The following is an 18776-nucleotide window of genomic DNA, read 5'->3' on the forward strand; positions in this document are numbered from 1 at the left end:
ACAGCAATGTCAATATTTGACAAATCAAGTGAACTTGAAACTCAGATTAGTTGCATCTGCTCAGAACATTGTATCCTTTATCATAGCCCAGCATTCATTGTTTTTAATTCATGTTAAAATAGAGAGACACTAATTTCCTAGTTGAATAGATTGGATTTATATTCATGGTCATGGAATATTTCGATAAGTGATGAAGTCCATAAGTTGATTTACTGCTAGAATGATACAAAGAACCTTAACGGTGTGACTGAGTTAGTCATGACAGAGGAGTAAGTTTATGTCAAAGAAACCATATCATTGCATTGAAGGCTTGATGTAGAACTAATGGCTCAGAGTACGTATGGTGAAATTGTGTTGATGTTGACATCAATATTAATCTGTATGTTTTATCGACAACAAATTACATTATACAAATCGTAATTTGTACTATCTACAGGCGACTAATTATTTAGAGGTTTGCATTGATTTATTTTTAAGACTACGTCAATTTTGATTGGTTCTTTCTATTGGCTAACGAATTATATTGTAGTTTATACTAATCGTAATTTGTACTCTCTATAGGCCAACAAATCATGTGGAAGTTTACATCAGTAAGATAGTCCCCCAAATTATCTTGAAGAATACATCAATATTGATTGGTAGTTTCTATTGGCCACAAAGTTATCTTCTCGTCAATGTCGGTATTATTATGTACTACCCATTGGTCACCAAACTTGCAATGTTTGATTTACTTATCTCCCATAAATGCAATGCATGCGAGTGCCTTCAGGAAACTTATCTCGAAGTATACCGATAAAGATTATGACCGTTTTAGCCAGCAGCTGACTGAAGATTTTTATATCTGATTGTGTTGATGATTAATACTGACACCACCAATAAAATTCTTTCTGATGCCCAGTCTGTTGCTAATTACGGTAATAATAACAACTACAACAATTACATCCTGCAAGCATTACAACGAAAAGCAAACCAGTTATCACCAGCATTTGACTAAATACACTAAACCTTGAAATGGTGTCCTTAATCGCGTACGCCAAGAAATCTACTATTGAAATACAGGTGGAATAGAGCGAACTAAATCTCATGGCAACTCTCAATTCACCCCATTTTTCCAGACCAATACTGTGAAAACAAGAACTCAGAATCTCAGAATGCTAACAGTTACATTATTTTCAGAGCAATCCATTGTTGATGATAACAGTTAACAGATTTTAAATGCAATTACTGTAAATTACACTCTTCCTTTTGCAGTCATGATAACCATTGCTGAAGTTAAGATAATACATTAAAATCTTGATTTTATAAAGTCTTTTGGCCCAGACAATAGCTACAAAGATTTGCGACACCCAACCACCCACCTATTCAGTTATTCACTGCAAAAATAAACTTTTGCTTGCAGTCGAAGCGGCCAATGAAGCAATCTTGTAAAAGAAAAGTGATAAAAATGATACAAATAATTATAGACCGATAGCCGTACTTTATTAGATTGCATAGGTGTTTAGATTGGTTGCCAACACACATTTTTAAGATTTCATCTTAGTTAATTATAGTATCTTCCTCTTTCAATCTGGGTTTAAGCCGTTCGACTAGACTGTCATTCAATTGTTACATACTTGTTATACTTTTATAACACATTGGACGAGAGCAAATAGGTCTGGTTGTAACACCTTGGACTTCTCGTACTATGTGTGCTCGACTTTTCAGAAACCTTTTGGGTCATTTTCAAAGTTATTTTCAAAATAGAAGACAAGGAGAGGTTATACGTGATGGACAGTCTGACTGGATACCTAGACAGGCTCGAGTGCTTCAATTAATCAACCTTATGATCCCTTTTATGCTCAGTCTATATAAACGACATTGTTGACAAAGTTCAGTCACGTATACGTTCATTTGCTGATAATGTTAGTCGGCGCATAATTTTACAATATCTTATCTGCCACAATTATTAGCTCATATCTTGATAAAATGCAAAGAATTTGACTCAAGAATGGCTAATTAAAGATACTATTAATAGAACGGAATCAACGCTGATATCTCGACAATAGACAGCCAATCAATTCATTCTGCTCTATTTCTAAATGATTTTTTCATATCTCACGCTGACTCGCATAGCCAGATGGGTCTAACGTTTTCTTTATACGGTACATGGCATATTTCTTTGCTAACTTCAAAATCTTCATCTCGTCTGAAAGTACTGTGAAAATTGAATATCCTTAAATCGTGCAACAACACAGACTTTATATTTCTCTTTCATTCGTCCCGTCTCCCACATACCGTTGTAATGAAGGGCAGCTTTAAATTACACGAGTTTCAGATAAAAGAAGCGTTTGCGGGCTTCGAGTATGTTCACATGGTCATCTTTTCTTGCCTGCGCTTATTTATTACATAGTGAACTGGGGATCCAAAAGCCTTAAAATAGGTCGAAAGTAGCACAGACTGTTGCGTTTTTTCATAAAATGCATTCCAGAAAACGTTATTGGACCTACAATATATGACATCTGACCAGATAGGAATTATTTCTGGGCGTGGTTTCGTAATTGTGCAAAATAATCAAAGTATAATGTACAGAACGCAGTTACAACGTTCATCCTTCCATCAGACGAGAATTTGGGACTACCATTGGATACAGATTAAGATAAGAAAATATATCTCCTACACAGACTCAATGCTATTTTTAAACATAGATATACCTATAAATCAAGAATATTTTCAATGGCAAGAAATTGGCACATTCTGAGTTCACTTTTAAGGCCGACGCGCAGGGAATTGTGGGAGCATCTAATAGAAAAATTGTTGATTTTCCTGACTGTTGTTGAGGAAAATAATAGGGTACGAAACGGTTTTGACTAGACTGTAAATCTTATATTGCAACTGTATGAAATGCGGTATATATTATTTTACTGAGTTAGATAAGGAATACATTTTTGTATGATAATTCTCCAATAACAACGCAAGTAATGGGACATCGCAAAATCCATGATTTCCTGATTCTAAGCAAAATATTTGTATTTAGTTATCTTGGTCCTCACAAGTACATAGCAGTTGCCATTGTTAATATTGATTTTTTTAAAATATATTCTATATGTTTACAACACACATACTAAACATGGTTTGATTTTAATTTTGTAACGTAAATAAGTTCATATCTTAACGCCCTGTTCGTCTGCCATTTACCATCATAATTATGTAGGATATGTATGAATGGATTCAGTGTTCATTTGTATACTGTTAACGTAGCACCTTCATAACGTCAATACGATACACAAACACACATATGGGTGTGCACATATATATATATATATATATATATATATATATATATATATATATATATATATATATATATATATATATATATAAGGTGATCTCAATCACAAGATGGTTGCAGTTCTTGCTTCAACATATAATTGTTTACAAATCGTTTTTCTCTTTTTTTTTAAATCTACCTATCTTTAATAAACACCGTTTTATGTGTTTTTCCATGAATGCTATTTGTGGCTATAAGACATGCTAGTCTTTCAAATATATTAGATTTCCTAAATTCCCAATGACTGTGACTTTTATATTGAGGCATAGTTTGCCATTTTGTAAATATAAAGTCTATTCTTTGAAGACTGGTTAATATAAATGATATAAGCACTGGCCTTGATATCCAGGGTTCCTAATTGCTCTTTGTATACATATAAATGTTTGAAATCAGTATGGTTTAGGCTATCAATTCACCAACCCACCCAAACGTAAGCCTATATGCTTTGCGCGGTTACATATATTCTTGGTGAAAATATTTTTTTTAAATTCATCGACTCCTTTTCATGCCATCAATTTATTCAGTTCAGTGAATATAATAGCTACAAATGTTATTCCTTGGTTTTCTTTTTTCTTTGTATGGATTCTGTAAAACAATTCTAATTGTTCGAATAAAGAGTCCTTATTTTCACATTCGTCTTCGATCCTACACCTCCCCAATTTCACGTTTTGTACTTATATATAGATAAACCAACTGTAAAGTTACTCATTCAGTGTGTATTGCCTAAGAATATTTTCACGTTACTGTAGTCGAAGTAATTCTACGTCTTAAAGTATGTCACATGGACGATGTGACTCCTTTTTGTGCTTTTGACCTATCGTATGTGCAAGATGAACTTCTGCTTTAATCGACAATAAAATTCCCAGTTTGGAATCAAATTGTTAAAAACTTCCATTTTATATTTTACAATAGAATTACCGCTATAAGAGATCACATCAGCAACAAGAATATGTCCATTCCGCACTATAATTACAATATACAAAGATTTTCCTATCAATTTTGGCACAAAATGGGGCGGGGAGGGACAGTTGAGAGAGTACTTTCCGATTACAAGGATTGATTTATTAAGTTGTAAGACCGCAAACACGTCATGACGTGTAAAGTGTAGCATGCAAAACCTTTTCTTTCAACATGTGTACAATCCGTCATAATTGATTTTCTCGTAGGCATAAGACAGGTGATATTTCCCGACTTAGCCTTGATTTTGAAATTATTACTTTGGTATAAAAAAATTATATAACTTTTTGTTATTCAGGTATTTTGTGCCATTATTCACAAAATAACTGCTATAAATAATTATCGCAGAAAACGATACGTATCGGTTTATTTACCACCAGCTTTAGTGAATAATCACGAGTTGTGATGTCATTTTTAAATAAAATTACGGTTACATAAATTAGAGTAGACGGTCTCCTTGATGGAAAGCTTTCATATTTTGTGTACACCCATCGTCATTTCAATGCCGAAAGAATCTGGATACTTGCAAATCATTAAAGCCGCTTTTTTATATCAAGATTGCTCATGCTGTCTCTTTAATTAAGGAAATACGTCAGACAAGAGTGACCATTAATGTATCATTATTTAATATGGAAGGCATAGCTTACTGAATAATACGCTGAATTACATTAATATTCCGACCTTCTGACATCATACCTCCTTTACTTTACTCAGTTTGTATGTTGTGCATGAGAATGCGTGTGTCCATGTGTTTTTTGTATGCGGTTTATCTACCTTGTATAGCCAGTTTACTCAGCTGTTAAGCTAATTGTCACTAATCTATAAGTGGGGGGGGGGTTGTTTTGTATACGAAATAAAGAAGAAATAACATGCCGTTTTAAGGACAAATATTTTTAAACCATCCATGAGAAACGCAGGGGTCAAATATGCAAGCGTGGAACATGACAAGACTCAATTAACAAACAAAAGCGACTCAAGGAGGAGGTTTTCATCATCATATTTTGATAGAAAAAATATACTGTACAATAATGTATAAAACGATCCAGTAAAAAAATACATGAAAATAAATAAAACTATTGTTAATATTTCATTCACCTGTAAAGATTTACTATTGCACGTGCTCATTCATCGCAAACATTAGTCAGCGCTGCAAAACGAAAAGAAACACGCATACACAGTCATACACACATACACGAAGTGGCATATAAAAAAAAACATCAAAATTATAGCTAATAACAACGGCAGCTACAAACTCTCAATCTCTTATATTCTGGCTTTCAAAATCAGTTCTTTCGACAAGCGTATTCCGTTTCATCTACATATCTTGTCTTGGATTGTTATATTGAATATTTCAATAAACATTGAGAAATTCTGTTCTTAAATATTTCCAATAAAATTCCTTCAGTAATATACTTCTTCACAGAAAACATCTGTGGAATCTTTTTTCTTAAAAAAAAACAACTTTTAGTGCAAATGTTTGTGCAAACTAAATTCAAGATATTAAACTTGTGCACCGCAAAACAAAGAGAAAATGAAGAGTATTTACAACCTTGTTGTACGGAGAGAATATGATACAATTTTAATTTTATCTCCTCTTTCATGACGTCAGGAATAAATGTAAAAATTCATTTTTTACTGACGCTGTACTAGGGTAAGATTTTATTTTATTTTAGTTGTTTTAAACAATTCACAGTTTAACCTATACCACCTTGGGCAGGGATGCGAAAGTGAGAGGAATTTTTTTGTCCAGTCCGCAGCCACACATGCTGCAGGTACATGAAGTAGGGATGCTAGCATGGTAGAAAAAATATCGTTGAATTTCTGGGCAGAAAATGACAACTTCCCGATCAATAAATGCTCCCGGGACACAGCTGAAGTCACGGTTGCTGCCGTAATCTCCGACTTCACAATACTGCCTCAAGAAACTGTTTCTCCCAGTGTTGTACCTATAATAATAATAATAATAATAAGAAGAAGAAGAAGAAGAAGAAGAAGAAGAAGAAAAGAATGGTGAGATTGCACGTGATATTGTGATGTAAACCATGCTATAATATTTATTTATGAACCGTCGTTACTCTATACAGATGCATATAATCAACTGCAATTAAAATTCCAATAACATTCAAGGTATTTACTGAAATGCTCCATCTAGATAAAATAACTTGATTTTTCTATTAAAAATCCAATAGAATTCAAGGCATTTACTGAAATACTCAATCTAGATAAAATAACTTGATTTTTCTATTAAAAATCCAATAAAATTCAAGGCATTTACTGAAATACTCAATCTAGATAAAATAACTTGATTTTTCTATTAAAAATCCAATAGAATTCAAGGCATTTACTGAAATACTCCATCAAGATAAAATAACTTGATTTTTCTATTAAAAACCCAATAGAATTCAAGGCATTTACTGAAATACTCCATCTAGATAAAATAACTTGATTTTCCTATTAAAAATCCAATAGAATTCAAGGCAATTACTGAAATACTCCATCAAGATAAAATAACTTGATTTTTCTATTAAAAACCCAATAGAATTCAAGGCATTTACTGAAATACTCCATCTAGATAAAATAACTTGATTTTCCTATTAAAAATCCAATAGAATTCAAGGCAATTACTGAAATATTCCATCTAGATAAAATAACTTGATTTTCCTATTAAAAATCCAATAGAATTCAAGGCAATTACTGAAATACTCCATCTAGATAAAATAACTTGATTTTCCTATCAAAAATCCAATAGAATTCAAGGCAATTACTGAAATACTCCATCTAGATAAAAAATAACTTGATTTTTCTATTAAAAATCCAATAGAATTCAAGGCAATTACTGAAATACTCCATCTAGATAAAATAACTTGATTTTCCTATTAAAAATCCAATAGAATTCAAGGCAATTACTGAAATACTCCATCTAGATAAAATAACTTGATTTTTCTACTAAAAATTAAATACAATTCAAGGCATCTACTGAAATACTCCATCTAGATAAAATAACTTGATTTTTCTATCAAAAATACAATAAAATTCAAGGCATGTACTGAAATACTCCATCAAGATAAAATAACTTGATTTTCCTATTAAAAATCTAATAAAATTCAAGGATTTACTGAAATACTCCATCTAGATAAAATAACTTGATTTTTCTACTAAAAATTAAATACAATTCAAGGCATCTACTGAAATACTCCATCTAGATAAAATAACTTGATTTTTCTATCAAAAATACAATAAAATTCAAGGCATGTACTGAAATACTCCATCAAGATAAAATAACTTGATTTTCCTATTAAAAATCCAATAGAATTCAAGGCATTTACTGAAATACTCCATCTAGATAAAATAACTTGATTTAACTATTAAAAATCCAATATAATTAAAGGCATTTACTGAAATACTCCATCTAGATAAAATAACTTGATTTTCCTATTAAAAATCCAATAGAATTCAAGGCATTTACTGAAATACTCCATCTAGATAAAATAACTTGATTTTTCTATTAAAAATCCAATAGAATTCAAGGCATTTACTGAAATACTCCATCTAGATAAAATAACTTGATTTTCCTATTAAAAATCCAATAAAATTCAAGGCATGTACTGAAATACTCCATCTAGATAAAATAACTTGATTTTCCTATTAAAAACCAATAGAATTCAAGGCAATTACTGAAATACTCCATCTAGATAAAATAACTTGATTTTTCTATTAAAAATCCAATAAAATTCAAGGCATTTACTGAAATACTCCATCTAGATAAAATAACTTGATTTTCCTATTAAAAATCCAATAGAATTCAAGGCAATTACTGAAATGCTCCATCTAGATAAAATAACTTGATTTTCCTATTAAAAATCCAATAGAATTCAAGGCAATTACTGAAATGCTCCATCTAGATAGAATAACTTGATTTTTCTATTAAAAATCCAATAGAATTCAAGGATTTACTGAAATACTCCATCAAGATAAAATAACTTGATTTTTCTACTAAAAATCCAAAACAATTCAAAGATTTACTGAAATACTCCATCAAGATAAAATAACTTGATTTTTCTATTAAAAATCCAATAACATTCAAGGCATTTACTGAAATACTCCATCTAGATAAAATAACTTGATTTTTCTGTTGAAAAGATATTTTTAGATTCACACGTTATTAATGTGCTGAAGCAGCAAGAAAAATAGACATATATGAATTATTTCAGTTTTTGCACATTTTTCCTGATATTACAAACAAAATGGATACTGGAGATCAGTCATCGAGTGGTCAGGAAATTGTATGATTTCTTATCAGGGCCGGCGCCAGACTCGGTCAGACTATCTGGCGCCCTAGGCAAGGTTAGATTCTGGCACCAACCCCACGAATATATAAATTTCATAATTTATAAACAATAATGTTTTTAAAAAAATGCGCCCCCTTAAATCAGCGCCCTAGGCGGCTGCCTAGTTTGCCTATATGGTAGCGCCGGCCCTGTTTCTTATCTAAAACAACATGTCAATTTGGCTATTTGATTTTTCAAAGCTATGCCTTGCATAATTTTAAGACATTGCAAGCCGATGGGAGTAAAGGTTTTATAAGTGTATATTCATCATTTTTCGGAGTTTATAAAATAAACCTTTTGAAAATAGTCAATATCAGCATTAGATAAATTACCAATGGATATTCGCCGATACCAATTTTTAACTTATTACAGTATGGAAGAAAGACATGAAACGCGTACCACATTGCCAGTCTTACTTCTACTTTCATTTATGCTTTGATTGGGTCATGGCTTTGATCTTTTTTATTTATTTATAATTCTTGGAAGTAAACCAGTCTCAGAAATAAGATTAAACAGTAGCCAAGGGGTAATAACAAGGCAGAATAAAGAATGTTATGGCTAAAATGTTTTGAATTTTGTCTATTTAATCATCATTTATGTAACAGTAATCAATCATATATCAATCACTTGATATATCGATTCAAATACTGAAAAGTAGACATGTTCTCTTTTCACGAACTCTTTTAAAATTCATAGATACACCAAAACAAAAGGATGATGCATCCATTAAACCGCCATGGAAAGAGACCGTCGATAAATAATTTCTAGCAAATATTGTCAAAAAGCAACTGTAAAGTACATACTTTGGATGCCAGCATCTTGTGTAGTACAGTTGTTGACTTGGATGAACAACACAGGCCTGACGGTGCGAGCCAACTGGGGTGTACCACACAGCATTTATCACCACGGTCTCACTCCGGCACAAGTTCTTGTATCTGTATGTTGGATGGATTCTGAAAATATCCACGGTCCAAATAAATGTTTGAGATAATATTCAATTCCTGTCCTACGTTGAATGTGTTCTCAGAGAAAATTTAAAATTCACTAACATGAATAGACAATTGTTGAAATATTTTCTAAAACGAGATTCATTCTTTCTAAATTGCAACGGTGAATAACATGAAGCCGTTTTGGCTGCATTAGAGGTCACTTTTGCAACCGTTATTATTATTATTATTATTATCAATCTCCAGGTTAAGCATTCCTACTAGGTTACATAAGTACCAAAGGGTTTATGCAGAGATTCAACTACGCTGTTTTCTAATAAATGTATAATCTATCTTTTCATAAAGATGAGAAAACGATGCATAAAGAGAATGCAGCAAATGTCTGATTGGCTCTGACATTGCCTTCAACCATTGCCATCTTTTCCGTGTCTTCTAAATTCTTTACTTTTGACAATTAAAGGTTACCTACCCATCAATAGCCCAGTTGTCGAAGGTGGCACATTTCTTGGTACTATTTATGTACGCATCGAATTCATAATTCTGAGACAAATGAAGGTATCTGGCATCAGCATCCCTAAAAGAAAAAGAAACAAAAACACCTTTTTTATTGTATTTCTCCATAAACTTTTTAACGGCTGCAATTTGTCAATATTAATAACATCTTATATATATATATATATATATATATATATATATATATATATATATATATATATATATATATATATATATATATATATATATATATATATATATATGTATATATATATGTGTGTGTGTGTGTGTGTGTGTGTTTCTTGTAAAACATCTAAAGTTTTCCTTTCGTCAGCAAAACCATTAAAACTTCACTGAAAATAGCAATGCAAATGCTTTCAATTCTTTTTGATAGATGCTTTGATTTTTATTTCTGATACACTGTTTTTCTGACAATTAAATTATACTTGAACACTAAACATATATTAAATGATAAATATTTTGTATATACGAAATAAATAAATAAGCTTTAAAACTGAGCGAAGCCCTATTATATATATTGTGATACTTACGTGGCATACGTCAGCTTGTCCGTGCAAACGTCTTTCTCTAGCCAAGCTACGTTGTCGTACCTCCAATCACAATCACTCTTGATAGGAAGCTGGAAATTGAATTGTGCATTACAGGCACCAATTAGGGCCACAAGAAGCAGGATCTGCAAAATAAAATAGATAATAATTTAACGTGACCGTTTTATTTAGAATCATTAGGCAACACCGCCACCACTCTGGCTATCTTTTTCATCCATTTTTCATTTTGTAATATGAGCAGGCAAATGTAGTCATCTTGACCCGTTATGTAGTTTACACTTGTCTGCCAAGGTCACAGATCAGATACATAATTCATGAATCCAAGGGATTAATGTACATAAAAGACCACAAGATACAACAGCCACATAAAATGCGAGACTCATATTTGTCTCGTGAATGTCATCGATCAGTAAGATGAATCCCTGTTTCTGCTTGATAAATTTAGAATTTTGTTTATGTTGTCTTAAAAAATTGCTAGAGTGAATATATATAATGTGAAAGGCTGGAACAAAATAATTTTATCAATCTAGTTACTCAGAAATGTTCAATACGTCTTTCCTTTTGATGTTCTCGCTGTCTGTATATATTCTCTCAGTTACTACCTACCAGTTGCGTTTTGTCCATCTTGTATCTATGCAACTCGGTGTGTACCTCCAAAAAACCACGAACGGCTATATATACAGTCCCCGCCTACAGGAAATCACAGCTGATGGCTCGGTGACGGAGGAATTCGTACGCACAATGCTAAGTAGCTCATTATCTGCATGAAATACATATACGTCATCTCTTTGTAATCTATATCAAACTATATCCATCAAAGAAGTATTACAAAAGACGCAAAGCGTAATGGTCGATATTAACAAATTAACATTATTTAAATATATGTGCTTATTAATATTTACATACACAAGAAAGATTATTATTAATAAACAATAATTCAATCACATCTTATCTTGCTGCATTTTTGTTCCGAGTAAATAAGAAATTACGCAGTGAAGAATTTTACCGTTTATCTGGTCTTATTTAGAAGTGTTGCAAAACTAAAAAGATATTTTATATGCAATAATTTTAAATAATGATTTTCCATAAATTTGAAATTCATATTTTCCATTCTTATCCGATAATTATCTATTGTATTCGATATCTTTCATTTTCATCTAATATTTAGCATTCATGCAATTATTTGCAATAAATTCTTATCATATTCAATATTTTACATTCATATTTATATACAGAACTCCTGGCTCGTATTTGATAGATTTTGTTTGCGATACGTTTCATTCGTACGCAGTGCCATTCATGCATAACCATTTTTGTTAATTCATATTTGATATTTTGCATTCACATATGACGCTTGCCATTCATTTGCAATAGGGCATTTCATTCATATTCGACATTTTGCATTCATATATGACGTTTGCCATTCATTTGCAATAATGCATTACATTCATTTCTATACTTTGCATTCATATATGATGCTTGCTATTTGCAACAGCGCATTTAATTCACATTCGATATTTTGCATTCAGATATGACGCTTGTCACTCTTTCGCAATAAGGTATTTTATTGATATCATGGTAAATGGTGTTTTGGGGGTAATTTTAGAAGACATTTGCGTTGTGCATGATGTCGTTAAAGTCTCCTTCCACCAACAAGTCAAGTAATAAATAAAATGGCAGACTGAGCAAGTAAACATTGCTTTTACAGTTTCCTGGGCGAACAGGTTAACATGGCAGCAGAACCCAGTAGTGTCTGTAGCCGTGCCGTGCTCTATCAAAATAAAACATTTCGTCTGGATCCTAAACACAAGAAAGTGAAATGTTTTCTTCAAGGTCACTACCTTCATTATTTGATTAGTATGTCACAAATTTAATTAGTTGCGTCATTTCTCCATCAAACATTTTTCTTTTTCATAATATATGGACATTTCTGCCAAAGGCCGTGGGGGTCAACGCCAAGATCACTTATTAACCCGTCACCTGTTACAGTAGACAACTTAAATCAATTCTCAACAGCAAGTCTGGAATCCAGCAGAAGGACTGAATACAATCCTAGTATAGCTGAGAAAAATCTAAAATGTTTAGTGAAAGCAGAACCAGTCGTGGTGTTGAATAGAAATCTACACGATCGTGATTAGCGATTGGGTCTCGTCGCCTGGTGGCTTTTGATTAGTATCACCCATACAAATTTAAAACATGGGTGAAATTTTAAATCATGCTGAACACTTAAGGCTAAACACACCGGCAATGGTGGCGTAGTACGTGGTTGACACGTTGGCTCTAATATCAGGTTGCTTGTGTTCAACACTTAGTGAATTGTTTGTCCGAATACTCTTCAATAGCGTAATTTGTCTAACTGCCCTTTTATGAGACCAATGAGAACACACTCTGGAATAGATATCATACTGTTTGATCAGAATGAGCATCTAATAATACAAAAAGATCTCAGTCTTGCCATAACTAAGCTTTTCAAGTCAGAAACAATTATTAATTATTTCTCCATTGGCCGTGGACATGGCAGTGTTTTGCCATAATAATTAGAGTCTTTTTGGTTTAAATGAAGCACAGTTTCAAAATGCATTTATTTAGCATGATTTTATGAGGGACCGCATTTCTGGAATCAGACAGTAACATTAATCGTCAGGTAAATTCAAGGTAGATAAGGGACTGTATCGTTGAGAGTTTACATCATCATCGTTAACGTTATCGTCACCAGTAAGATACATGTCTGAGGTTAATGAAATATCCAGGCACACGATATCTAATGGAATGCAAGTGATACGTACATTCTTTATTTTCATTGTACTAAGTAACCCATATGTCATCAATATGCATGGGACTATATCCTCTTTGACTTCGTGAAAATCATGAAATATTTAAAGACTAGGGAAAGATGCTTTTATGCAACATTATATATTGGCGTGGGCTAACCTGTCGCCAATCGACACAAATGGCGAATTGGCCATGAAAATTCTGATCAATTGTTGCATGGTGTGGCTAATTTCACTTCTTATTTGCCCCACACATGTGGCTACATTGAAAAATTATTTGCCCACCTAGGTTTGTAGATTTTTTTTATGTCCTTCAGGTCCAATGAAATAAAGTTTGTCCATAGTAACGTTCCAAGTACCTTCTATCAGAACGGCCGTAAAGAGCGGTCACGGGCCCTAAGGTAACAAACACCCGGGCCTCACCTAGTTGTTGTTCAAACAAAATTATTCTTTTATAAAATTAAAAAAGTGTTGTTCGGCCCGGGCCCCCTTACGGGATATATCCCCGGTTGACCCTCCCCCTTCTCGGCCCTGTCAATCAGCCACAAATTCTTATAATTAATGTATATGTCCTCACTGAATATAACCGGTGGTCTTAACGAAAATTTTATTGAGTTTTTTCTGATTAAAAAGGTGCGATGTTTATGCGCCCTTAAATTAACTGACAGTGGCCTATGTGATTAAAGAGTCCGCCTCGGATGCGGAAGGTCGCGGGTTTGAATTCCACCCAAGTGTTACCAAAGACTTATAAAAATAGTACTTGTATATGCCTCGCATGGCACTCATGATTAAGAGGTTAATATTAGGAATGGTCGGCCTGGTGTCAGGATAATATGACTGGGTGGGGACATGATACTACATGTCTGCAGCATGATGCCTCAGTGCTAGACATCACTATAAACTGCCACACTGGAGACATTGTAGCAATATGACTTAAATATTTTTAAAGCTACGTTACAAATCCAAGTCACACACAGACACGTACGCGCACGCGAGCGAGCGAGCGCATTTCATTGAAAGTTATGTCACCTGTCTTGATCTTATTCTTGTTAGCAACCCGAACTCTCGTTGTATATCGTAAAAGTTTCTCCTCAGATATAATCGTTTCCACTGTGCCGTGTTTGCTTTACTTAAATTTGCATAAATGCAAGGCATGTACCTTCAGGAAACAGGTTACGGAAGCAGCTCTCTGAATCTCTTAATTAAATAGATCATGCATACGCTGGCACAAAAATGCAAACCGATAATTCGGATTATTGGGCTAAATACAGAAAATTTCGAAACAAAGCTATTAGTCGTCTACCCTCTGAAAATCAGAAATGCTACAAGTTTGTTGCCACTTTATTAAATGAAAATCTACCATCCATATATATTGGTGGAATATAGCGGACTAAGTCTAGCGGCTAGCTTCACCGCACCCCCACCCCCACTTTAAGACCTTGGCCAGGACGAGAACACAAAAGCCCAAACTGTTAGCATTTATTATTCATCCCAGTCCATGGTTCATGATAGTGAGTGACAGATTTTAAACAGTAGTATTGTAACTTACACTCTTACTGTTTTCAATTGCGATTAAGATAATGAATTAAAATCTGGATACAAAGAAGTCCCCATTTCGTAAGCCTAAAACTGTGGATGGAATCAGCTGTCTAGATTTGTGAACCTCATCACTCACATATTCAGCTATTCACTGTATAAGTTGGAAATTTCCTCTCATTAGAAAAGGACAATATAATAGCCGTGTAATGAGAGGTGAAATAAGCAATTATAGACCTATATACTTTATTAGTTGCATTTCAAGGGTGTTTGGAAGTATTGTGCACAAACACCCTCACTGTTTCTTCTTATTTAATCGTGCTACTACCCCTTCCAATTAGTGGTTTTACTGGATGCAGTCAATCAATTGTACTATACTGATAATAGTTTTTGTAAAGCATTGGACGAGCAGGGCCGGCCGTAGGCCGATTGGACCGATTTGATAGAATCTGGCCGCGAGCTCAAAGGGCCCCAGCGAGTTAGCATTTTTTTAAAAATGTATCTGTAGAGATAATTAATTTAAAGCATTGGAAGAAAAGTTTAAGTTCAATATCAAATAAAACTTGTTTAAAAGTTTATTTCCAAATGCCGTACTCACGGGGTGGGGTGGGGTGGTGGTGGCGGGGGGGGGGGGTGCGTAAATCCAGTGTAACAAAACAAAATGATCCAAAGCGAGCCTCGCGTTTGCTAAGGCCGATTCTGTGGTCGAGAACAAAGAGGTCAGTGTGTGGCACGTTGGACTTAATCACAAACTACGTAGGGTCGGAGTTTCTGGAAGAGTCATGGCCTGGTTTAAAAGTTACGTTCCAAAAGAAACTAAGGAGTGGTTTTGTGGTGGACAGTCTGACTGAGAACTATGCGGAAATGCCAACATTATGACCTCATATTTAATCAACATAAACGACGTTTAGTCATGTATGGGTTCATTTGTTGATGACGCTAGTTTACGCATAGTTGTGGAAGATCCAATCTACCAAAATTATTAGGTCCTATTTTAATCAAATGCACAAATGGTGACAATAATGTCTAGTCAAATGGAATCCAAAAATAAATGTTAATCAACGCTGATTTCTAGAAAACAGAGACCAAACCGTTTCATAAATATATGATTACCATCTGAAGTTGACTTTTATAGCCAAATGCATGACGCAGTCGCATTGCTGATTTCCAAAGCATCATCTCGACTTAAATACGGCGAAAATTAATTTTCTTTAAATTAATAGGCATTACAGACTTTATATTTCTCTTTAATTCCTCCTATCTCTAAGATGTCTATGCAATATGGGGCAACTCTAATTTTACGAGTTGTAGGAAAAAGAAACAATAAATATTAAACCACATGCCTATAAATAATCATGTCTTGATTTATTACACTTAGACTTCGTCACCAACTGAAATTAGCAACAATTCTTTTATCAAGAACTCTTAGGCGATTTTTCAACAAGGAATGAACTAACTGCAAAAGAAATTTAAGTGGAGACAAGAAATGGACACGTTTTATATTCATGCTTAATAAGGCTACGGTGCTGTGAATTTAGAGAAGACCTATAAAAGAGAGACATTTTCGAATCTTCTATCTGTTCTTTTGTTTTTGTGTGCTTGTGTGTTGGATTTTTTACGTAGTTTAAAAAACATTCAGTCATATCGCTAGGATGTCTGCAGTATGGCAGTTTATAGCGATGTCTAGCACTAGGGCATCATGTCGCAGACATGTAACATCATGTCCCAACCATTCACATTATCCTGACACCAGGCCGACCAGTCTTAACGCTAACCTTTTAATACTGATCGCCTAGCAAGAAAGTTGTTAGTACCATTTTTATAAGTCTTTGGTCTGACATGGCCTGGGTTCCAACCCGCGACCTCCCGGATCCGAGGCGGATGCTCTAACCACTAGGCCACCGGAAAGATTCTTGTTCTTGTGAAGAAAAAGAACGTATGGAATAGTATAATGGTATAATGTAACTAGAAAGAATACCTTACATCGCAGTTAGATAATGAATACATTGTATATGGTAATCCTCAACTAACCAACAGAACAACTAGGACTTCTTAAAAATGCACGTTTTCCTGAATCAGAGCCAAATATGTTTTATTGAGTATTCTTGGTCCGTAATGATACTGAACAAGCAGTATTATCAACAGCAGTTATTGTATAGTTGTTTTTTTAAAATATTTTTTAAAGTATTTAACTTTTTATTTTAAAACCCTCCTAATCTATCAAATACAAGCATAACTATGTGTGACAAATATGGATGGATTCAGTGTTCAGTGGTATATCAATGATACATTAATACAAAGAAACACACAGGTGTGCGTGTGCATCTTTCACCTACACACACACACACACACATTCATACATATATATATATATATATATATATATATATATATATATATATATATATATATATATATATATATATATATATATATATATATAATTTGTATTATATAACACCGATTGAGTAATATCATTGTTGGTGATGGGTGCTTAGTCGTAAGAGAATATGGGCTCGAGTGTGCTAGCAAGTTGATGGATGCCTTTTACCCGCGGAGCTGGGTTCGAACTCCGTAGAGTACGAATTAAAATGTCTCTATCCTGTATGTTAGTATTATTTGCATTAAAATATTAATTATGCCTACTATTATCAAGCATTCTTGTATATGAATTCAGGGATAGCAATTTCCGTTATGTCTGGTGTTTATTTATAATTCTCTATTATTAATTTTATATACCTTGACTTCTTTCATAGGAATCCGGAATGGCTGTGTAGATACATGAGAATTAATAACATCATTTTTGGTGATGTGTGCTTAGCCGTGAGGGAATATATGCTCATGTGTGCAGGCAAGGCGATGGTTGCCGTTTACCCGCGGACCTGGGTTCGAATCTCCGTAGAGTACGAATTAAAAATGTCTAGCCTGTATGATATTATTATTTGTATTAAACTATTAATTCTGTCTACTATTATCAAGCATTCTTCTATAGAATCCAGGAATAGCACTTTCCGTTCTGTATATTTATAATTCTCTCTCTCTCTCTCTCTCTCTCTCTCTCTCTCTCTCTCTCTTATACATCATATATGATCCAGTTCATGCCTTATGATGTTGAGCGAGAAACGCTGGAAAACACCACTCAAAGTATGACGGCAACTTTTCGTACTTTACGCGGAAGTGTTAATGCAATTTTCAAGAGTGACCGATACTGGACTCAAGAGAAACATTTTGCGGATTTATCATGAATTTAGGTAATTCAAGATGTTAAATAGCATACTTAAAATCAGTAAAAAGGTGAAGAAATGTGTTTCTTAAAAGAAAGAATTATTTGATACATTTCTTATTTATTATATGCTCAATTTTCTGCACGTTAAATTGATATTGTCAGAATTGTGCAGTATTTTCCGATACTGAACACCTTCATATTGCACGCACGTGCACAATATGTGTTCCTAAAGATAGTATAGTGTATTAATAACTACTCTGTAAACAAACCATGTACAGTCTTTTAGTCGACACTTTAGGTTTCAGTCTATTAAAGTTGTTTGTGAATGAACTAAAGCAGACTGTTTCGTCCATTTAACAGCATATATGATTAATTTAATGACATTGACGAGTTCACTGAGTCCAAAACGAAACTTTCAAAGAAATAAATGAGCGTGATATTCGCAATATCAACAACAAACGTGAGATACGCAATAAATGAAAATACCGTTCTGATCATTGAAACAGTTATTTAGGAGAATATTCATTTCTTTTTGCAAATTGAATGGTTAAGACTGTAACGATTGCCCTCTATAGTCTAAAAAATTATAGCATAGAAAAGCATATTGGGGCCAGAGACGTACCGTTTTACAAGCTGCCAA

The 18776-nt window shown here is 33.5% G+C and overlaps 1 protein-coding gene across 1 annotated transcript; it reads right to left on the reverse strand.

The window, feature by feature from the left end:
* Window positions 1-5245: 5245 nt before the first annotated feature.
* On the reverse strand, window positions 5246-11238 carry LOC149786890 (uncharacterized). Its single transcript, XM_089978284.1, has 5 exons — window positions 11210-11238; window positions 10586-10728; window positions 10009-10113; window positions 9396-9545; window positions 5246-6210 (listed from the first exon to the last, which is right to left on the reverse strand). The coding sequence occupies exons 1-5, from the start codon at window positions 11225-11227 to the stop codon at window positions 5964-5966; spliced, it is 663 nt and encodes a 220-aa protein (XP_089834410.1). The 5' UTR covers window positions 11228-11238; the 3' UTR covers window positions 5246-5963.
* Between the last annotated feature and the right edge of the window lie 7538 nt (window positions 11239-18776).

Source organism: Sinohyriopsis cumingii, chromosome 12 (assembly GCF_028554795.1).
Source record: "Sinohyriopsis cumingii isolate HCF-2022 chromosome 12, ASM2855479v2, whole genome shotgun sequence".
NCBI classification, from domain to species: Eukaryota; Metazoa; Mollusca; class Bivalvia; order Unionida; family Unionidae; genus Sinohyriopsis; species Sinohyriopsis cumingii.